Source organism: Channa argus, chromosome 12, assembly GCF_033026475.1.
Source record: "Channa argus isolate prfri chromosome 12, Channa argus male v1.0, whole genome shotgun sequence".
NCBI classification, from domain to species: Eukaryota; Metazoa; Chordata; class Actinopteri; order Anabantiformes; family Channidae; genus Channa; species Channa argus.
In genome coordinates this window covers 1,363,599-1,385,910 of record NC_090208.1, presented here as the reverse complement: position 1 = coordinate 1,385,910, position 22,312 = coordinate 1,363,599, and the positions used below count along the sequence as shown (strand labels likewise).

The 22,312-nt window shown below is 41.4% G+C and overlaps 3 protein-coding genes across 6 annotated transcripts; all 3 read left to right on the top strand.

Moving 5' to 3' along the window:
• Positions 1-1,060: 1,060 nt before the first annotated feature.
• On the top strand, positions 1,061-10,119 carry LOC137136944 (protein NLRC3-like). 3 transcript variants are annotated; one of them, XM_067522753.1, is made up of 11 exons: positions 1,061-1,205; positions 2,174-2,235; positions 4,271-4,354; positions 4,543-4,635; positions 5,293-5,323; positions 5,454-5,685; positions 5,879-7,640; positions 7,719-7,892; positions 7,966-8,121; positions 8,249-8,295; positions 8,521-10,119. In XM_067522753.1, the coding sequence occupies exons 3-11, from the start codon at positions 4,287-4,289 to the stop codon at positions 9,057-9,059; spliced, it is 3,102 nt and encodes a 1,033-aa protein (XP_067378854.1). In that variant the 5' UTR covers positions 1,061-1,205; positions 2,174-2,235; positions 4,271-4,286; the 3' UTR covers positions 9,060-10,119. The 3 variants fall into 3 exon arrangements, with proteins under 3 accessions (XP_067378854.1, XP_067378855.1, XP_067378856.1); XM_067522754.1 differs by lacking the exon at positions 2,174-2,235; XM_067522755.1 differs by lacking the exons at positions 1,061-1,205; positions 2,174-2,235 and adding an exon at positions 2,472-2,631.
• A 2,888-nt stretch (positions 10,120-13,007) lies between these two features.
• Positions 13,008-19,534, top strand: LOC137137319 (protein NLRC3-like). 2 transcript variants are annotated; one of them, XM_067523452.1, is made up of 7 exons: positions 13,008-13,102; positions 13,319-13,380; positions 15,460-15,540; positions 15,654-15,746; positions 17,438-17,468; positions 17,599-17,830; positions 18,033-19,534. In XM_067523452.1, exons 3-7 carry the CDS (start codon positions 15,473-15,475, stop codon positions 19,319-19,321), a joined length of 1,713 nt encoding a protein of 570 aa, XP_067379553.1. In that variant the 5' UTR covers positions 13,008-13,102; positions 13,319-13,380; positions 15,460-15,472; the 3' UTR covers positions 19,322-19,534. The 2 variants fall into 2 exon arrangements, with proteins under 2 accessions (XP_067379553.1, XP_067379552.1); XM_067523451.1 differs by having other exon boundaries at positions 15,457-15,540.
• Positions 19,353-22,309, top strand: LOC137137320 (neoverrucotoxin subunit alpha-like). Its single transcript, XM_067523453.1, has 3 exons — positions 19,353-19,636; positions 20,229-20,275; positions 20,503-22,309. The coding sequence occupies exons 1-3, from the start codon at positions 19,353-19,355 to the stop codon at positions 21,039-21,041; spliced, it is 870 nt and encodes a 289-aa protein (XP_067379554.1). The 3' UTR covers positions 21,042-22,309.
• The last annotated feature ends 3 nt before the right edge of the window (positions 22,310-22,312 follow it).

Sequence of the window (22,312 nt, the reverse complement as noted above, 5' to 3'; positions counted from 1 at the left end):
TGCTAACAAGCAGTCACACAAACAGCTGCCTGAGCCCACAAACCTTTAAAGAAACCAGCCAAACTGCTTCTGTTAGTTCAAGTTAGCCAGAAACCAGGCAACTAGGCCAGTAACAGCATAGTAGCCAGTCTGCTGCTGGAGCCATCACACATTGAACTCATGTTAGCCAGAAACACACAGAGCTGGTCTAAGATTAGTAGCACGTGTCCCCTGTGGAACTATGGGAGAACCTTATTTTCCCACATTTACTTTGGACCCTGAGCCTGGTTCTGTTGGAGGTTTCTTCTGTTAAAGGGACTTTTTTTCCGCTCCACTTGGGGGGTCTCTATAATTCTTTAGGGTCTAAGATAACTTTGTTTTTATAAATGTGCTGGATTGAACTGACACCTTCAAGTAAAAAACAAATACTCGGTGAAATGTAAAGATTCAACTACTTCAGTTATCAGCACTATATTGTTCATATTAATGAATCATTTATGCACAAGTTATTATAGACATTAGGTAACAATGTTGCACTTATGGGAGACTGTGATGACAATAAATACATGAAGTATTTGTGAATCCATGTTTATTATGCACAGTATCTGCTGACATTCAAAAACCTATAGTCTAGATTTTTGTGACCTAGTGAGAACTTGATAAGTGTCACAGTGTGTGACGCCTGTGCAAACAGAGGAGACGAGCAGGAAGCTGTCAAACTGTCTCTGTACTGTGACGAGTGCAGAAACACACTGAAACACTTCCAACTTGTTGTTTTGTAAGAACTAGTTTCTGTAAAATTCTGTTTAAAAATAGGACATTTGCACAGGTGGCAGACGACCACATTTAAGACCATCTATGATGTTGCTACTGTTTTGGACAGTTTTAAAATGTTCTCCATCATGTTAAAAAGCACTGTGGGTTATCTGTGTTTTTATTACACTTGTGTTGACTGTATCATGGTTCTGTATGAATCATCAGCTGAGTTTATCAGTGCCAGAGTGTGTGTTTGTGTGTTTAATTGGCGTTACCTCTACTCCACTGTGTGTAAACAAATCACTCCCTCAAGTAAAACTTGAAGTTTTCACTGAGTGTCAGATTAGAACCAGGTGGTAAAGCAATTCTGAACATTCAGTTAGTTTAGGAAGAAGCTGATTTAAGGAGGATTTGTTGCAGTTTTAGCAGGAAGATGAAGATGTTTGTGGAGTTTGTGATCTTCATACACGGTAAGAGAAACTTCCTTTGTCCCACACAACTGACTTTAGTGGACTGTCTGCAGTCATCTGGAATGGAAGCACAGCCTTTGTCATCTGAAGTAACTGCAGCTCTGTGGCTGCTGATGAAGCTTCAGAAAAGAAACATACATATATCTGATCTGTGGGAAGCAACAACTGTTTTTGAAGCAGAAATGGGACAAGCTGCTGGAAACATCCAGAAAATGGGGTCCACCCTGGACAGGTCTCCAGTCTGTCTCAGTGTCCACACAGACAGACACACACAGACAGACCACCATTCACTGTAGTTAAGTAGATTTTTCAGACCTCTGTACTTGAGTATTTCGTACTTTTCCTACATTTGAACACAAATAACTTTCTACTCGTCACCTCTACTCGTATCCTGTAGTCCAAAGATCATCCACTCTAGAGATCGTGGATGACAAACCCTGAACATTTGTCTAATTCCACGTTCCACGACTGAGTTGATAACTAAGTCATTGCACAGAACACATTCACAAATCATTTCCGTCGAACAAGGTAAGAAACTGTGTACCTCCACAGCTACACACTTAAGTTTCCAGCGATACCGTGTTGCTCTCCATGACCTTGAAGTCAGTTCCTTCCATTTTCTCCAATCCAGTAGCACCACTTCCTTCAGAACTACCCTTCTACCTACATTGTTTCCTTGACAACTGGTTAAAGTCCAGCTGTGTCCTAACGTTAGCTCAGTAACTACAGGACCCTCCCTACATGTTTGTATGAACATAGAATGAGTTTACTCTCCACAAATCTCTGATCTCTAATTCTTTCAGTGAATAGTGGTGGATGAACATAGAAGAAGTTTCACAGCTTCTGATCAGATCAGTGTTTACCTGCTCTGATCAGGACTCGTCACACAAACACACTGTGGTGGATTCTCGCTCTCTGGACAAACACTAGTGATCATCAACTACTTTGACCTGTTTGTCTCCAAACAGATTCAGGTGTGTTTCAGTGAAGTTGGATATTGGACATTTCCTGCTGCTTCCTGATTAACACAGTGAGTATTTGTCTCATGTATCCTCGTTATAGAGCTTTTAAAATCCCACAACTGTCCACGATGGAGAAATCTGAACCTCTGTTTATCTACAGGATCAGTTTAATGTAGGACAGTAGAACAAATAGGACACAGGTATTGACTGTATGGACAAATATTTATGTAGAATGTTGAACCTGATCCTGACTAAACTAACCGGTTTAGTGAAGTGCGTGTGACTGGGAGGGAGTCGTCTTCTCTTTAGTGCTTTTCCTGTTATGAAAATGTATTTATATCTTTATTCAATAGAATGTTGAAGCAAGACTCTGGAATATTCTAGAGAACTTAGTTTGTGGTATTTTACACTTTAACAGAGGGAGAACCTGGATCTCTTTGCGTGCTGCTGCCGTCTGAGCAGTGGTAAATGCATTAACCTTATTAAAAATCAATCACGGTTTTAAATTTGAAACTGTCATAAATGTGATAACTCTGTGATTATTATTGAGGTCAAACACATACACGTAACTGCATTAATAGAAGTGGTTGTTCTAATGTTTTAAACTGTTAACACAATTTACCACAGTGTGTTGCTGCCACCCTGAAAAATACAGTTTTTGTTTGTGTGATTACATTTGATCCAAACTAGACTAGATCTGTTGTTTTAACAAGGCTCTGATGATCATATATGTTTATTAGAATACCACCAAAAATACTGCACATATGTAAAAACAGCTTCAGGTTGAAATGATTTATATTTAGTGTGACCTGCCTTCGCACTTGGAATGTGTTGAACTCTCTTGGATAAAGAAGATCACTGCACCTGTATCACCTCAGGTGTTGTTCAAGAAAAGTCTTTTAGAAATGTTTTTCTTTGAGAGACCAGAAAAAGTTCAGCATCTGGCAGCTTCATCTGTTTGTCAAGGTCATCCTTCCACAGTCTGAAGAAGCTTGCTCAGAGATGACCTTTACAAAAGGAGAGCAGCCAAGAAAGCACAGATCAGTGGGATTGAGGAATATTAAAGAATATTTAAGAATTTATCCAAGTCACTCAGCAGTACAGAAGAACTACACTCAAGATGTAAAGGAGCTATAAGCACTTATGGCTGAGGACCACAAACTGCTAATGTTTAGCAATGTTTAGGAAGCACTGGAAGCAGCACCACCGTGGCTCCAAAGGACGATGCACAGCTACAGTGATTTGACATCCACATCCTCCACCATCCCAGTGGCTGACATCCTGTCAAAAAATCAATAGAACACCACGAGACAAAGACGAGACAGATCTGCAGCTCATCCACAAAGGTTAGACGGCCTATAGAACATAAGAATACCCACGAAGATACAAGAAGACAGAAGCCACAGAGACAAAACTTCAGACGTCCATAGAATAAGAAAGATGCATGAAGGCATAAAGAAGATCAAGCACCAGGCAGGAGATCTTCTATCTGATCTGGCTTTGGAAACAGATCGAAGCAGCAGTGGAAACATGCAGCATATGATTGATGCAGTGGAAACACAGGCAGCTCTTTCAATCACATGACATAACTGAAAGACTATGGCAGTTAGTAGGCAGGTGTGAAATACTACAGAGCTGTACTTCATCTACTTCATCACAAAACTCGGCATTTTCCTGCCACATTACTGATGAACCCAACATCAGGGACCATGGACCTTGTTACAGCTCAAAGGAAATTTGATCCTTTCCATCAATGGGATTTCAAACAAACCAGCACAAGGCTCTGCTACACACAGCAGACTCACTGAAGACACCGTCCAGACAAAGCTGAGTTTGCTGAAATACTGGAACAAACCTGAGGACAACCTGAAGTCTCCTGTTCAGCTTCTCACGAGTTTGATCCTTCGTGCAACAGCAAAGCAACTACAGCCACAATCACAGCCCAGAAAGCTGCACACCAGAGGAGGAATGTGTGCTTCACTATATATTCACAGAACACATCAGGACTAATCTGTTTTATGTGTTATCTCCAAACTGTATCTGAGTGGGAAACTTCTTAATGAACACTGTTGTTGTTGGAATGACTGAGGTCAGTTCTTCCAGCAGGTGGAGCTCTGCCATGAGTCAGTATTTGGACACAGGAGGGGGGGTCCCTCAGGTGGGGGAACATGACACCAAAGCCCAGAGGTAAGAAAAAAAAACTCTACCATAATTTTTTTACAACAAGATTTTGTTATGGTGTAATATTTATTCATTATGTTCTGTGTGTGTGTGTGTGTGTGTGTGTGTGTGTGTGTGTGTGTGTGTGTGTGTGTGTGTGTGTGTGTGTGTGTGTGTGTGTGTGTGTGTGTGTGTGTGTGTGTGTGGTTTTAAAGCTCAGAGCAGCAGCACCGACCAGACTGTCCTGAACTGGTCTGTCAGTCCTCAGCCAGTGACATCTCCAATGATCGGATAATTAATTTCAAAGAGTAAGTCAGCAGAACATTAATGTGGGTCCTTTGCTGATGTTCTTTCACTTAAACTGTCCTCAACTCAACAAGATCTTTAAACTTATTGCATCATAACATCTGTCAAATACTGTAGAGTTTACTTCACTTTATGGCTTTGACTTGAGATGACTTGATGTCCAGTTCAGTAAATCAACTGATACAATGAACCTCATGGAAGAACCTTTTATATTCTTGCCTCTAATATTTCATTTATCTGTGATGTTTGTTATTACGTCAGAATCAATTAGTTCTCTTAGGCCTGGTGAACATTAGAGGATATTGAAATATTATAATATTTTTAAAATGTGAGAGAACACAAATGTAATGATAGATTTTAATCCTACAAACAGACACTAGAAGATTCAGTCAAAATCTCTGCACCACACACTTGGTGTTTCCACAAGACACATTCAGCCTGGTGATTCCAGAGATCTGACATTCTTTGTGGTGGTGCACTGTGGTAGAGAAATCAAGCTACAGTTGTCACTGGCACAGAGTCATAGAAAAATAATTTTGATGATGTCAGTGAGTCACTGGTTTGATGTAGTTATTAAAACAAAGTATTTGCCACCAACTATTAGGTTTCATTTACGTAAATGTACTTTAAAACTATAATTTCTAATACTAATTCCACAGAGGTCAGGAGAACCTGGACCCAATATTTGAGGTCTGTACAATTTTCTGTACTTTGACTAAATTCTGAAATACTGTTCAGATACTGTGTCCATGCTGCTGTCTTCAGACAGAGGGATCAGTTACTGTTTAAATTAAACTTTCAGCTTCTTTTTCTCTTCCAGCCACTGAAGGAGAACATTGTCACGTTTGTGGAGAAAAAGCTAAAGAAGTTCCAGACGCTTGTGACATTAGATAATTTAGCAGAAGTGTTAAAGAGTTCTTTGGAAGACGATGAGATTCTGGGTGGTACAGAAGGATGGCAGAGGAGCAGCATCAGAGACGCATTTCTAGAAATCACTCTGAACTTCCTGAAGCTAATGAAGAAGGATGATCTGGCTGAATGTCTGCAGAACAGTAAGAGGATTTTTCTATGAAGATTTGTCAGGATGGAGAAATGAGGAGGTTTATAATCACAAACTGCTGTAAATACTGAATGTTCAGATCTGTGAATTATTGAGGGCTGCACATTCAGAAGCTGTTTAGCCACAGACAATAACCTGAATAGAGTTTTGTGTCGTCTTTAAATCTAATTTCTTTGTTTCTTCAGGAGCTAGTGCTGTAAAGAGCCACGGTAAATTCAAGTCCAAGCTAAAGGAGAAGTTCCAGTGTGTGTTTGAGGGGCCTGATAATACAGGAACCCCAGTCCCTCTGAACCAGATCTACGCAGAGCTCTACCTCACAGAGGGAGGGACTGGAGAGGTCAATGAAGAACATGAGGTCAGACAGATTGAAACAGCATCCAGGAAACCAGTCAGACCAGAAACAATAATCAGACATGAAGACATCTTTAAAGCCTCACCTGGAAGAGATGGACCAATCAGAAGAGTGATGACAAAGGGAGTGGCGGGCATTGGGAAAACAGTCTTAATGCAGAAGTTCACTCTGGACTGGGCTGAAGACAAAGCCAACCAGGACATACAGTTCACATTTCCATTGACTTTCAGAGAGCTGAATGTGCTGAAAGAGAAAAAGTTCAACTTGGTGGAACTTGTTCATCTCTTCTTTCCTGAAACCAAAGGAATCTGCAGGTTTGAAGAGTTCCAGGTTATGTTCATCTTTGACGGTCTGGATGAGTGTCGACTTCCTCTGGACTTTAAGAACAACAAGATCCTGACTGATGTTACAGAGTCCACCTCAGTGGATTTGCTGCTGACAAACCTCATCAGGGGGAACCTGCTTCCCTCTGCTCGCCTCTGGATAACCACACGACCTGCAGCAGCCAATCAGATCCCTCCTGAGTGTGTTGACATGGTGACAGAGGTCAGAGGGTTCACTGACCCACAGAAGGAGGAGTACTTCAGGAAGAGATTCAGAGATGAGGAGCAGGCCAGCAGAATCATCTCCCACATCAAGACATCACGAAGCCTCCACATCATGTGCCACATCCCAGTCTTCTGCTGGATCACTGCTACAGCTCTGGAGGATGTGTTGAAAACCAGAGAGGCAGGAGAGCTGCACAAGGCCCTGACTGAGATGTACATCCACTTCCTGGTGGTTCAGACCAAAGTGAAGAACATCAAGTATGATGGAGGAGCTGAGACAGATCCACACTGGAGTCCAGAGAACAAGAAGATGATTGAGTATCTGGGAAAACTGGCTTTTGAGCAGCTGCAGAAAGGAAACCTGATCTTCTATGAATCAGACCTGACAGAGTGTGACATCGATATCAGAGCAGCCTCAGTGTACTCAGGAGTGTTCACACAGATCTTTAAAGAGGAGAGAGGACTGTACCAGGACAAGGTGTTCTGCTTCGTCCATCTGAGTGTTCAGGAGTTTCTGGCTGCTCTTCATGTCCATCGGACTTTCATCAACTCTGGAGTTAATCTGCTGTCAGAGGAACAATCAGTATCACAGATGTTCTACCAAGTTGCTTTAGACAAAGCTTTACAGAGTCCAAATGGACACCTGGACCTGTTTCTTCGCTTTCTCATGGGTCTTTCACTAGAGACCAATCAGAGTCTCCTTCAAGGTCTGCTGATAGAGACAAGAAGTTCTTCACTGGCCAAAGAAGAAGCAGTTGGGTCCATTAAGAAGAAGCTCAATGAGGATCTCATCCCACAGCAAAGCATCAACCTGTTCCACTGTCTGGATGAACTGAACGATCGTTCTTTAGTGGACGAGATCCAACAGTACCTGAGATCAGGATGTTTGTCCACAGATAAACTGTCTCCTGCTCAGTGGTCAGCTCTGGTCTTCATCTTATTGTCATCAGAAAAAGATCTGGACGTGTTTGACCTGAAGAAATACTTTGCTTCAGAGGAGGCTCTTCTGAGGCTGCTGCCAGTGGCCAAAGTCTCCAACAAAGTTCTGTAAGTGGATTAAACTTTTTTTTAAATCTTTTTTTACAAAAATTAAACTGAAAACTTTTTGTTTTCATCCTAATTCAGACTGAGTGGCTGTAACCTCTCAGAGAGATGCTGTGAAGCTCTGTCCTCAGTACTCAGCTCTCAGTCCTCTAGTCTGAGAGAACTGGACCTGACTAACAACGATCTGAAAGATTCTGGAGTGAAGCTTCTGTCCAAAGGACTGGAGAGTCCAAACTGTACCCTGAAAGTCCTCAGGTTAGAATCTGTTTGTATGTAACTACATTCACAGTTTAATTGTTTTTTTAATGACACTGTTGTCTGTGTTTAGTCTCTCAGGTTGTCTGATCACAGAGGAAGGTTGTGCTTCTCTGGTCTCAGCTCTAAGCCCCATCCTCTCCCATCTGACAGAGCTGGACCTGAGCTACAATCACCTAGAAGGTTTAGATGTGACACGGCTGTCTCCTGGAAGGGTGGACACTCTCAGGTATGGACAGATGCACAGACACCAGCAGCTCTCACACTGTTTCTCCGTCTCTCTGACTAACTGAGAGTCTCTGGTTTATTTCTGATGGTGGAAGTGAAGTTGACTCTAACTTTGTCTCTTCCTCCAGGGTGGACAACAGTGGACCACAGTGGATGAGGCCTGGTCTGAGGAAGTGTGAGTGTGTTAAGTTTGATTCACAAGAAATTTTTCTGCCTTTTATGTGAATATAAAAAGTGTTTTACATTAAATCAAATGGATTTTTACTGAGTGTTTTCAGAAAGACAAGAATTTACTTTGGTTGTTGAAAACTTCAATATTTTTCACAGATATCAAATCTTTTTATATGTTGTGTTTGTGTAAAGAATAAAAACCTCCTGTTTTGTCTTGTTTCTTGATCAGATGCCTGTGAACTGACAGTCGACAGAAACACAGTGAACAGAAGAATCAGACTGTCCAATAACAACAGGACGGTGACATATGTAAATTATTTTCAGTCATATCCTCATCATCCAGACAGATTTCAGTTCTGTCCTCAGCTGCTGTGTAGTAATGGTCTGACTGGTCGCTGTTACTGGGAGGTGGACTGGAGCGGACAGGTTGATATATTCCTGAGTTACAGAGGAATCAGAAGGAAAGGAGACAGTGGTCTCTGCAGGTTGGGAAGTACTGAGCAGTTCTGGAGTCTGAGCTGTTCTGATGACGGATACTCTGTCTGTGACAAACAAGAAAGAACCTCCATCACTGTCTCCTCCTCTGTCTCTAACAGAGTGGCAGGGTATGTGGACTGTCCTGCTGGATCTCTGTCCTTCTACAGTGTCTCCTCTGACGAACTGATCCACCTCCACACCTTCAACACCACATTCACTGAACCTCTGTGTCTTGGGTTTGGGTTCTGGGACCAGGGTTATGGTTCCTCAGTGTCTCTGTGTCCTCTGTAAGTTTGTCTCATACGTTGTTGGTTCTTTTGTTCTGTCTGATTTAGAGTCAGTTTGGGTTGTGAACTATCAGCATCGCACAGGTATTGAATGATTCCCTCATTTCAGTGAGCTGAAGTGATGCTGTGTGACTGCTTTCAGTGCAGGGAGGCAGACAGCTGCAGTAGTTCTGCCTTTATGAATCTCATTTTCTAACAGATAAACAAATGATGATGTCATGTTCAATCTGCATTAATCTGAATTTGTGCACTGAAAACCACAGATGTGATCTATAAACTACTGTACTAACTATTCCCATGAAGAATTAGTTAGAATAATTAGAAATATTTGCTGACAGCTCTACTGAGATCTGTGTCCAGGATTGAAAATGATGTGCAACAGAACAACCAAGTCACGTTTTTTATATATTTCCCATATAAACCACATTTCATATCAGTGTAAACATTATATCCACATGTTGTCTATGAAACCTTATGTTTATGACTCACGCTGAGAAGTTGACCATCTTTAGAAGGAAACTGTGTGAATTTTGACCTTCAAGAAGTTTCCAATGTTAAACAGCCAATGTTGTGTGAGGAGACAAACCTTCATCATTTCATCACAACATAACTACAATAACTGTAACAAACACCCACTGCTTCTGCATATGCACATGTTAATAACAGTACACAGCACTAAGACCTTTCAATGGACAATACAGGAACATATCTGTGGCTTTTTAGGACTGTTCACCTCAAACTGCACAATGTGTATTTTATTAATAGCACTGTTTTTATTTTACTTATTTTACTGTAATGTTATGTGTAACAGCTACTGCAACACAGAAATGTCCCTTTGGGGTTAATAAAGTATCTATTCAGGATCTATGTGTGTTTTCCACCTGTTAAGGTGGAAACGTCATGTGACGTTTGCTGCTGAATAAAAGCAGCGTGAAACCCAGCAGAAGAGCAGGTGGTTGTCAGGATCGCTAACAAGACTTTGATTTTTCAGTCCCTTCCTGTTTCCTGGTCCCTTTAAATCCAGTCCGCTTCACTAATGACCTCTAATCAGCTTCACCTGCTCTCACCTCTCTGCTTATACACCTGCTCAGTCCCATCACCGAGCTGCCAGATCATCTGCTTTCTTCTTTCCAGCCTTCATCAAGATCCGTGGTTTCAGACCACGTTACGTTCATTGTCCTGACTCTGCTGCTACTCTGGCTTTGTGAGTAACCGCTTCCTGTTGACTCTCTGTTGCCGACCACGTGAATGACGCTAAGGATTCTGGGTACTGTTATCTGTCCATCAAGAATCAAGATTATCACGAGTCATTGTAAGGAGAAGATTCCCCACGTTATGTCTCTGCTTTAATCATGCCACGTTTTCACTAAGCCATGTGATTATCTGCCTGCTGCTTTATACGGAGCTCAGACGAGTGTCCATCATGTGTTCGACTGTCAACATTCACTGAAGGATTCTCATGTCTGCCAATGATATGAACCAAGTTAAGGTCATGAAAGGAAATTATGGAGCCCAGATCTAAGGGACTATTCCGGGCCTAGTGAACCCTGTGTCTTTTGGAGTTTTGTTATGTTACACTAAGAGGACTTTGGAGTTCTTTTCACGTCAGCGGTTGGAGATTCACCACAGCTACATTCCACATGCTCACTACCAGCTCTGCCTCTGTTCTACACATCCAGACCACTACATCTCCCCCAGTGGCCTCTCCTCCCACCATCTCCCTAATCTTCAAGTTACTCATCCTCACTGCATCTAAGGATCCATCTTCACTGCCAGGACCAGACTCCACTCTTCCCCATAAGACCCCTGCCTCCCCTCCAGACTCTTAGGAGGGCTTACTACATCTCCATCCTGCTTTGCCAAGTATCTTTTAGAAGAAATTATTTAACAGAGTTATTGTGTCTAGTGCCTTTACTGAGTTCAGCTTTAAAACCAGTCCCTTACAATACAGACCCTTCAAGTATTGGAACAGAAATTTGAGATCTATCTATTTCCTTTTATGTTCAACAACAAAACATGTCAAGAATAAAATTTATGAAGGCAAAAAACACGTATATACAATGTGGTTAAAACAAAATCTAAATAAAATGCAATTAGACAAAGATGAATACAGACCTCCAAACAGGGCAACACTGCATTGTAAATGCACTAATGGTTAGAAATTTTATTTTTTTCCATTTCTAACTTTAATCCTCAAAGAAAATCTGCGTTTAAACATTGAGCATTTTGAACACACACTTTCCTGGGTCTGAGGGTTAAAGAGCCCGATGGCCTGTGTGTGGAAGCTGTGCAAATGCAGGCTCTGGAAAAGTTTACACATGTGTTTTTTTTTTTATTTTATAATTTTTCCCTTTCGGTTTATCCCGTGAGTTCAGTGTCGCCACAGCGGATCATCGTTTGCATGTTGATTTGCCACAGTTTTTACACCGCATGCCCTTCCTGACGCAACCCTCCCCAAATTGTACCGGGCTTGGACCAGCACTGCACAGCTGGGGAGGGGAATAGGCTGTTAGGGGTTCAGGGTCTTGCCCACACACTTCGACATGTAGCCGGAGCCGGGGATCGAACCACAGAAGCTGAGCCTGCTGGATCTGGTTTTGTTGTTTCTGTAGCTTTCAGCTCCTTGATGATTTTCCAGCTTTCCTCGTCCTCCTCCAGGAGTAGAGGTCCTGCATGGACGGCAGTTCAGACCTCGTGGTGTGCTGGGCTTTCTGGTTCTGCTTGGAGCTGCTCCCATTCCAGTCTCTGGTGTACTGTGTACTCTTGTCCAAACCAGACTAAATACCTTTTTCTATAGTGATGATGTGATGCTCAGAGAAGCACCAGGGTGAATTCTGAGTCGTTTAGCTCCATGTTTCCTGCTCAGATTCAGACAAAACCTAATGATTTTGGTACTTCAAAAAACTCCAAAATACCAAATACTTTTGAGCCTTAAAAATATGTGAATAAAAGTGTTTGTGTTTGAAAATAATGGAAGAATTACAGTCGTAAGTTAAAGCCAACAGTCCACACTCTTAACACAACTTTCAACTTCCTGTTTACAAACAGATACACAGCACAGTATTAGTACACAGACTACTGAGGCGACTGTGGTGCAGGAAGGTAGAGCGGTTGTCCACCATTCTCACAGTTGTTGGTTCAATCCCGGCTCAAGTGTCCTTGAGCAAGAGTTGCTCCCGGTGAGTGTTGGCCAGCTGCATAGCAGCTCCCCCATCGGTGTATGAATGTGTGAATGATTGTGAGTGTGAATGGGTAAATAAGAAGCAGTGTAAAGCGCTTTGAGTGCCAATAGGTAGAAAAGCGCTATATAAGTGCAGAACATTTACTACTGGCATTGTATTGAGTACTGAGGAAGTACTGACCAGTGAAATCCAACATCAGATCTGTTTGATCACAGCCTCAGACTGAGCTTCTACACTCTGTGTACTGTGTAGTTGTACCACAGTTTGTTGTACACAGTAAGTTACTGTACTTCTTCCTGACTGCTGCTGTATGCTGAACACACACTGACCCCAATAACTTCATCAACTAGATGTTCATCATTTTCATGTGATCTGAAGGAGGAACTCAGACCTGACACACAGTACATACAGTACTGAGTAAGTACTGTTAGTGCAGACAGTACAGACACATTTAAAGGTTTAATGCTGATAAAAAGATTCAAATCAGAATCAGCAGATAAAACCTGCACAAAGTACTGCTTCTCAAACTACTGCTTCTATGGATACTTTTACTGTAAATACTACTGTATCTCAAAGTCAAGGGACAGTCCTCTGATAACAATGTCCACTTTATGGGGAGAAGACAGAGCAAAGAGGAGTAAAGGAGGTGACTGACCTCCCACTAAGGCTCCACCTCTGCATCATTTTCTAATACTTTCACAAGCTCTCGTCCAATCATCATTTAATCTTTCAAAACTTAATTGTTAAACTGAAACTACTGTTTATGCATCAGCACCGACCTGTTAACCCTGTTTGGAACCAGACACTCCCTATTTATTTTACTTTTGTTTTGTCTTCGCTGTGGCGCAGATCTGTATTGTTTTTGGTAAGTCTGAATATAATGTGTAGATTATATTTTTATTCTTTTACCGGCTGTAAAAGAAAAGAGCTGTAGTTCAGTGTCTGTGTTGAAGGTTCACATCAGATCAGTGTTTACCTGCTCTGATCAGGACTCGTCACACAAACACACTGTGGTGGATTCTCGCTCTCTGGACAAACACTAATGATCATCAACTACTTTGACCTGTTTGTCTCCAAACAGATTCAGGTGTGTTTCACTGAAGTTGGATATTGGACATTTCCTGCTGCTTCCTGATTAACACAGTGAGTATTTGTCTCATGTATCCGTCGTTATAGAGCTTTTAAAATCCCACAACTGTCCACGATGGAGAAAACTGACCCTCTGTTTATCTACAGGATCAGTTTAATGTGGGACAGTAGAACAAATAGGACACAGGTATTGACTGTATGGACAAATATTTATGTAGAATGTTGAACCTGATCCTGACTAAACTAACCGGTTTAGTGAAGTGTGTGTGACTTGGAGGGAGTCGTCTTCTCTTTAGTGCTGTTCCTGTTATGAAAATGTATTTATATCTATATTCAATAGAATGTTGAAGCAAGACTCTGGAATATTCTACAGAACTTAGTTTGTGGTATTTTACACTTTAACAGAGGGAGAACCTGGATCTCTTTGTGTGCTGCTGCCGTCTGAGCAGTGGTTAATGCATTAACCTTATTAAAAATCAGTCACGGTTTTAAATTTGAAACTGTCATAAAAGTGATAACTCGTGACTGCATTAATAGAAGTGGTTGTTCTAATGTTTTAAACTGTTAACACAATTTACCACAGTGTGTTGCTGCCACCCTGAAAAATACAGTTTTTGTTTGTGTGATTACATTTGATCCAAACTGTATTAATTTATAGACAAAGATCAAATACAAGTTGTACATTACTGTGCAAAAGTCTCAGGACACTAGATCTGTTGTTTTAACAAGGCTCTGATGATCATATATGTTTATTAGAATACCACCAAAAATACATACATACAAATACACATATGTAAAAACAGCTTCAGGTTGAAATGATTTATATTTAGTGTGACCTGCCTTTGCACTTGGAATGTGTTGAACTCTCTTGGATAAAGAAGATCACTGCACCTGTATCACCTCAGGTGTTGTTCAAGAAAAGTCTTTTAGAAATGTTTTTCTTTGAGAGACCAGAAAAAGTTCAGCATCTGGCAGCTTCATCTGTTTGTCAAGGTCATCCTTCCACAGTCTGAAGAAGCTTGCTCAGAGATGACCTTTACAAAAGGAGAGCAGCCAAGAAAGCACAGATCAGTGGGATTGAGGAATATTAAAGAATATTTAAGAATTTATCCAAGTCACTCAGCAGTACAGAAGAACTACATTCAAGATGTAAAGGAGCTATAAGCACTTATGGCTGAGGACCACAAACTGCTAATGTTTAGCAATGTTTAGGAAGCACTGGAAGCAGCACCACCGTGGCTCCAAAGGACGATGCACAGCTACAGTGATTTGACATCCACATGCTCCACCATCCCAGTGGCTGACATCCTGTCAAAAAATCAATAGAACACCACGAGACAAAGACGAGACAGATCTGCAGCTCATCCACAAAGGTTGGACGGCCTATAGAACATAAGAATCCCCACGAAGATACAAGAAGACAGAAGCCACAGAGACAAAACTTCAGACGTCCATAGAATAAGAAAGATGCATGAAGGCATAAAGAAGATCAAGCACCAGGCAGGAGATCTTCTATCTGATCTGGCTTTGGAAACAGATCGAAGCAGCAGTGGAAACATGCAGCATATGATTGATGCAGTGCAAACACAGGCAGCTCTTTCAATCACATGACATAACTGAAAGACTATGGCAGTTAGTAGGCAGGTGTGAAATACTACAGAGCTGTACTTCATCTACTTCATCACAAAACTCGGCATTTTCCTGCCACATTACTGATGAACCCAACATCAGGGACCATGGACCTTGTTACAGCTCAAAGGAAATTTGATCCTTTCCATCAATGGGATTTCAAACAAACCAGCACAAGGCTCTGCTACACACAGCAGACTCACTGAAGACACCGTCCAGACAAAGCTGAGTTTGCTGAAATACTGGAACAAACCTGAGGACAACCTGAAGTCTCCTGTTCAGCTTCTCATGAGTTCGATCCTTCGTGCAACAGCAAAGCAACTACAGCCACAATCACAGCCCAGAAAGCTGCACACCAGAGGAGAATGGTGTGCTTCACTATATATTCACAGAACACATCAGGACTAATCTGTTTTATGTGTTATCTCCAAACTGTATCTGAGTGGGAAACTTCTTAATGAACACTGTTGTTGTTGGAATGACTGAGGTCAGTTCTTCCAGCAGGTGGAGCTCTGCCATGAGTCAGTGTTTGGACACAGGAGGGGGGGTCCCTCAGGTGGGGGAACATTACACCAAAGCCCAGAGGTAAGAAAAAAAAAACTCTACCATAAGATTTTGTTATGGTGTAATATTTATTCATTATGTTCTGTGTGTGTGTGTGTGTGTGTGTGTGTGTGTGTGTGTGTGTGTGTGTAAAGCTCAGAGCAGCAGCACAGACCAGACTCTGCTGATCTGGACTGTAAGTCTGCAGCCAGTGACATCTCCAATGGTCGGATAATTGATTTCAAAGAGTAAGTCAGCAGAACATTAATGTGGGTCCTTTGCTGATGTTCTTTCACTTAAACTGTCCTCAACTCAACAAGATCTTTAAACTTATTGTATCATAACATCTGTCAAATACTGTAGAGTTTACTTCACTTTATGGCTTTGACTTGAGATGACTTGATGTCCTCCCTCTGTCCAAGCTTGAAACATTAGAGGATATTCAAATATTAACCCTTATTTAAAATGTGGGACACACATGTAATGATAGATTTTAATCCTAGAAACAGACACTAGAAGATTCAAGAACTCTGCACCACACGCTTGGTGTTTCCACAAGACACATTCAGCCTGGTGATTCCAGAGATCTGACATCTCACAGAAACTTGTGATAAACTTGTGACTTCTGGTGTGTGTTTGTACCTCTGAATGAAGTCAAGGCTGAGAAAAGTGAATCAGTGAGACATGTTTCTATTTCAGGACGAGCTGGAGATCAGTTAGACAGAAAATGTTATGTCTCAATCGAGACTGGTGGAAGCTTCTGCTACAACATGCAGTTGTGACCCCCCCCCAATTGTCAGAAGAGGCAAATCAGACCCAACATCATCCTGACTGTCCTGCAGTCTGACCCTTGAGGCTCTCAATTGTCCCATTCTAATAATTGTTACTCTGATGGAAACATTCCTACAATTAAAGCAGAAAAGCAGCTTCATAATAGGATTTTAGAGGTTTTGATGATGTTAATTCTTGAATCCCATGAAAGCACAGCTCTACATGAACAAGTGTCAGAAACCATCCAACTGCACTGATGTCATGTTAGAGGAGAAAGTAGCCACAGCAGTGGGTGTGTTTATGCGATGTATAATATATTTTGTATGTGTTTAAGAATCCTCACAAAGAAATTCACAGCACGGTGCAAATTACTGAAGATGCCCTGTGTTTACTGTTAAAGTGTATTGGGAAGGAAAAGTGAACTGGAACAAGCTGATTCAGGTTCTAGACTGAAAACTGAGCAAACATGAGTGCAGACAATTCAGTGGTGGTCTTAGTGTCTTTATGTTGGTTCTGGGCAATGGAATTAATTTAGAAAATTTTCCTTTAACTTGAATGTGTTTGTTCTTCCACTGCAGGGAAATGTAATCTGTCTGTTTACTTTGGTCAGTGTTGTGTCTGTGTTTGAACCCAAACCACAATCCTTCTCCAACCTTCTCACGTTTGTCCCTAAACCAAACTCAATACTAGTGCAGAATATTTCACAATAAAAACCTGAGTCTGTGACGGTGCACAGCAGGTATCTACTGGCCCGATGTGGTGATTTTCATGCTAAATGAATAAAAAATAGGAAGTGGAAGTTAAGGTTGTGTTGACGTGTGAATCATTTGCTGTCTTCACTTACAGCCTGTTTTCACAGAGCATTAGAATTAGTTCAATCTAGAAGTAACAAATGCATAGACTAGTTTTTTAATAATTTACTCCTTGCAGTAGAACTGGAGGGATGTTAATCTGTAGTACACATTCCTCTGGTCTTTGTGGTGGTGCACTGTGGTAGTGACATCAAGCTACAGTTGTCATTGTCACAGAATAACAAAAATTTATTTTGATGATGTCAGTGAGTCACTGGTTTGATGTAGTTATTAAAACAAAGTATTTGCCACCAACTATTAGGTTTCATTTACGTAAATGTACTTTAAAACTATCATTTCTAATACTAATTCCACAGAGGTCAGGAGAACCTGGACTCAATATTTGAGGTCTGTACAATTTTCTGTACTTTGACTAAATTCTGAAATACTGTTCAGATACTGTGTCCATGCTGCTGTCTTCAGACAGAGGGATCAGTTACTGTTTAAATTAAACTTTCAGCTTCTTTTTTTCTTCCAGCCGCTGAAGGAGAACATTGTCACTTTTGTGGAGAAAAAGCTAAAGAAGTTCCAGAAGCTTGTGACATTAGATAATTTAGAAGAAGTGTTAAAGAGTTCTTTGGATGATGATGAGATTCTGGGTGGTACAGAAGGATGGCAGAGGAGCAGCATCAGAGACGCATTTCTAGAAATCACTCTGAACTTCCTGAAGCTAATGAAGAAGGATGATCTGGCTGAATGTCTGCAGAACAGTAAGAGGATTTTTCTATGACGATTTGTCAGGATGGAGAAATGAGGAGGTTTATAATCACAAACTGCTGTAAACACTGAATGTTCAGATCAGTGAATTATTGAGGGCTGCACATTCAGAAGCTGTTTAGCCACAGACAATAACCTGAATAGAGTTTTGTGTCGTCTTTAAATCTAATTTATTTAATGTCTTTGTTTCTTCAGAAACTAGTGCTGTAAAGAGCCACGGTAAATTCAAGTCCAATCTAAAGGAGAAGTTCCAGTGTGTGTTTGAGGGGCCTGATAATACAGGAACCCCAGTCCCTCTGAACCAGATCTACACAGAGCTCTACATCACAGAGGGAGGGACTGGAGAGGTCAATGAAGAACATGAGGTCAGACAGATTGAAACAGCATCCAGGAAACCAGTCAGACCAGAAACAATAATCAGACATGAAGACATCTTTAAAGCCTCACCTGGAAGAGATGGACCAATCAGAAGAGTGATGACAAAGGGAGTGGCTGGCATTGGGAAAACAGTCTTAATGCAGAAGTTCACTCTGGACTGGGCTGAAGACAAAGCCAACCAGGACATACAGTTCACATTTCCATTGACTTTCAGAGAGCTGAATGTGCTGATAGAGAAAAAGTTCAGCTTGGTGGAACTTATTCATCTCTTGTTTCCTGAAACCAAAGAAGCAGGAATCAGCAGGTTTGAAGAGTTTCAAGTTATGTTCATCTTTGATGGTCTGGATGAGTGTCGACTTCCTCTGGACTTTAAGAACAACATGGTCCTGACTGATGTTACAGAGTCCACCTCAGTGGATTTGCTGCTGACAAACCTCATCAGGGGGAACCTGCTTCCCTCTGCTCGCCTCTGGATAACCACACGACCCGCAGCAGCCAATCAGATCCCTCCTGAGTGTGTTGACATGGTGACAGAGGTCAGAGGGTTCACTGACCCACAGAAGGAGGAGTACTTCAGGAAGAGATTCAGAGATGAGGAGCAGGCCAGCAAAATCATCTCCCACATCAAGACATCACGAAGCCTCCACATCATGTGCCACATCCCAGTCTTCTGCTGGATCACTGCTACAGCTCTGGAAGATGTGTTGAAAAACAGAGAGGCAGGAGAGCTGCACAAGACCTTGACTGAGATGTACATCCACTTCCTGGTGGTTCAGACCAAACTGAAGAACATCAAGTGTGATGGAGGAGCTGAGACAGATCCACACTGGAGTCCAGAGAACAAGAAGATGATTATGTCTCTGGGAAAACTGGCTTTTGAACAGCTGCAGAAAGGAAACCTGATCTTCTATGAATCAGACCTGACAGAGTGTGGCATCGATATCAGAGCAGCCTCAGTGTACTCAGGAGTGTTCACACAGATCTTTAAAGAGGAGAGAGGACTGTACCAGGAGGTACCAGCAGGTGTTCTGCTTCGTCCATCTGAGTGTTCAGGAGTTTCTGGCTGCTCTTCATGTCCATCGGACTTTCATCAACTCTGGAGTTAATCTGCTGTCAGAGGAACAATCAATATCGCAGATGTTCTACCAAGTTGCTTTGGACAAGGCTTTACAGAGTCCAAATAGACACCTGGACTTGTTTCTCCGCTTTCTCGTGGGTTTTTCACTAGAGACCAATCAGACTCTCCTTCAAGGTCTGCTGATAGAGACAAGAAGTTCTTCACTGACCAAAGAAGAAGCAGTTGGGTCCATTAAGAAGAAGCTCAATGAGGATCTCATCCCACAGCAAAGCATCAACCTGTTCCACTGTCTGAATGAACTGGGCAATCGTTCTTTAGTGGAGGAGATTCAACAGTACCAGAGGTCAGGAAGTCTCCTCACAGATAAACTGTCTCCCTCTCAGTGGTCAGCTCTGGTCTTTAACCTATGTTAGCTCCGCTATAGCTTTGCTGTTAGCAATAGCTTCTTTGTCTCGCTCTTTCTCTCTTTCTCTCACTTGCTCAGTGTGTCTTATGTTCAGTTTGTCCTCTGCCTTGTTTAGTGATAATAGTATCTGTAACAACTGTATGGTGTTTTACAGCTTTTGAGAAAAGCTAAAGGAATTGAAAGTATAGTTTGTATCATAGAAAATAATCCAACCTAGCATAGCCCCTGTTAGCTGTCCCTTGACTGCTCTGGAACTGCCGGGGGACAGCTGCACAGAACATGAAGTTAGAGACTCCACCGGCCATAGTCAAATGTCTTCCTGGGGCCAGAGCTGGTGACGCTGAATCATATTTGAAACTCCTGGCTAAGAATTAATGTAAATACAGTACTGGACTGGTGGGCACGCTTACGTATGGACAGACACAAGCAGCTCTCACACTGTTTCTCTGTCTTTCTGACTAACTGAGAGTCTCTGGTTTATGTCTCATGGTGGAATTGAAGTTGACTCTAACTTTGTCTCCTCCTCCAGGGTGGACAACAGTGGACCACAGTGGACGAGGGCTGGTCTGAGGAAGTGTGAGTGTGTTTGTTAAGTTTGATTCACAAGAACATTTTCCACTTTTTATGTGAATATAAAATGTGTTTTTACATTAAATCAAATGGATATTTACTGAGTGTTTTCAGAAAGATGAGAATTTACTTTGATTGTTGAAAACTTCTTTTTTCACAGAAATCAAATCTTTTTATATGTTGTGTTTGTGTAAAGAATAAAAATCTGCTGTTTTGTCTTGTTTCTTGATCAGATGCCTGTGAACTGACAGTCGACACAAACACAGTGAACAGAAACATCAGACTGTCCAACAACAACAGGACAATGACGTATTTGAAGGAGTTTCATTCATATCCTGATGATCGAGACAGATTTGATTTCTGTCCTCAGCTGCTGTGTAGTAATGGTCTGACTGGTCGCTGTTACTGGGAGGTGGACTGGAGCGGACAGGTTGATATATTCCTGAGTTACAGAGGAATCAGAAGGAAAGGAGACAGTGGTCTCTGCAGGTTGGGAAGTACTGAGCAGTTCTGGAGTCTGAGCTGTTCTGATGACGGTTACTCTGTCTGTGACAAACAACAAAGAACCTCCATCACTGTCTCCTCCTCTGTCTCTAACAGAGTAGCAGGGTATGTGGACTGTCCTGCTGGATCTCTGTCCTTCTACAGTGTCTCCTCTGACGAACTGATCCACCTCCACACCTTCAACACCACATTCACTGAACCTCTGTGTCTTGGGTTTGGGTTTTGGGATAAGGTTCCTGGTTCCTCAGTGTCTCTGTGTCCTCTGTAAGTTTGTTTCATACTTGGTTGGTTCTTTGGTTCTGTCTGATTTTGGTCTCAGTTCTAAGTGTCAGGATCCAGTGACGATCCCTCAGATTTAGAACAGGCCCAAAATAACTTGATTATTCATTGTTAAAACACATATTTTGAACAATGTCTATGTCTTATGTTGATAACAGGGCAACAAGTGAACTGATCATTTCAATCATTTCAACATAAATGTGTTTTCTACCTGATCTACATACTGAAATATTACTAAATAAACTACATCAATCATTCATAGTTTACACAGTAAGTTGTTTTTCCAAAAAGGTATTTTTAGATTGTTCTGTGTAATAATTTTCCTCTCTGTGGTCAGTTTGGGTTGTTAACTATCAGCATCACACAGGTATTGAATTATTAACTAAGTCATGTTTTTTATATATTTCCATATAAACCACCTTTGCATATCAGTGTTTTTACATTATATCCACATGTTGTCTATGAAACGTTATGTTTATGACTCACGCTGAGAAGTTGAGTTACACGTTATCTTGTAATACAGAAAATGTTTCCCAGCTGTTAAGAGAATAACATTTGCTGTTATTTGGTGATGAATAAAACTAGTAAGACACTGTGTGTTTGGCAGAGGAGGTGGTTTCACATACAGACCTCTCCAAAAGTATTGGAACAGCAAGGATACTTTATCTGTTATTACTGTTCAATGAAAATATAGATGGATGTGATGAAAGAAAATATTTGCTGCCAAAGATGGAGGCATAAATAAGTTTCTCTAAATTTCTTCTGGAAAATTCTAACCTGGATTTTTGTCTTGATAGCTGTGGAATCAGGCTGGACACTAATGTTCATTTTTACTATTTTGTGCCAATTATTTCTGTTTTCGCATGATTTATTTGAAGGGAATCTAATTGCATCCCACTACTGACGGTGACGGTGTTTGAACTGTGGTAGTCGTATGTGTACACATCACAAATTCATGGGGCAAAGACTCAGCAGTCCATCAGCGTCTAAAGGACTTTACCATGTGGACTTGTTAAAGCTGTTCATTTGTATATTTCTGTACTGTCCACTAACATTCACATTGTTACATAGAACAATGAGATATGAGCTGAGGAGTGCACTAGTTTTTTTATCTCCAGATTTCTAAAGGTACATTTTATGTGACTGTGCAGAATTAGTGTAGGATCACACAGAAACGTGAGGGATGTGTATGTTCAGAGTAAGTGTTTGTGCTGATGAAGTTTCTGTCAGCATTCAGCTAACTAACCAATACCTTTATCA

Excerpts from the sequence above, each read along its gene's own strand:
- LOC137136944 (XM_067522754.1), top strand. The coding sequence starts at position 4,287 with ATGAGTCAGTATTTGGACACAGGAGGGGGGGTCCCTCAGGTGGGGGAA. Across the intron at positions 7,641-7,718 it reads AAAGTCTCCAACAAAGTTCT|ACTGAGTGGCTGTAACCTCT; the intron begins GTAAGTGGATTA and ends ATCCTAATTCAG. Across the intron at positions 7,893-7,965 it reads TGTACCCTGAAAGTCCTCAG|TCTCTCAGGTTGTCTGATCA; the intron begins GTTAGAATCTGT and ends GTCTGTGTTTAG.
- LOC137137319 (XM_067523452.1), top strand. The coding sequence starts at position 15,473 with ATGAGTCAGTGTTTGGACACAGGAGGGGGGGTCCCTCAGGTGGGGGAA. Across the intron at positions 15,747-17,437 it reads CGGATAATTGATTTCAAAGA|AGGTCAGGAGAACCTGGACT; the intron begins GTAAGTCAGCAG and ends CTAATTCCACAG. Across the intron at positions 17,831-18,032 it reads GGCTGAATGTCTGCAGAACA|AAACTAGTGCTGTAAAGAGC; the intron begins GTAAGAGGATTT and ends TTGTTTCTTCAG.
- LOC137137320 (XM_067523453.1), top strand. The coding sequence starts at position 19,353 with ATGTTCTACCAAGTTGCTTTGGACAAGGCTTTACAGAGTCCAAATAGA. Across the intron at positions 19,637-20,228 it reads GAGATTCAACAGTACCAGAG|GGTGGACAACAGTGGACCAC; the intron begins GTCAGGAAGTCT and ends CTCCTCCTCCAG. Across the intron at positions 20,276-20,502 it reads GAGGGCTGGTCTGAGGAAGT|ATGCCTGTGAACTGACAGTC; the intron begins GTGAGTGTGTTT and ends TTTCTTGATCAG.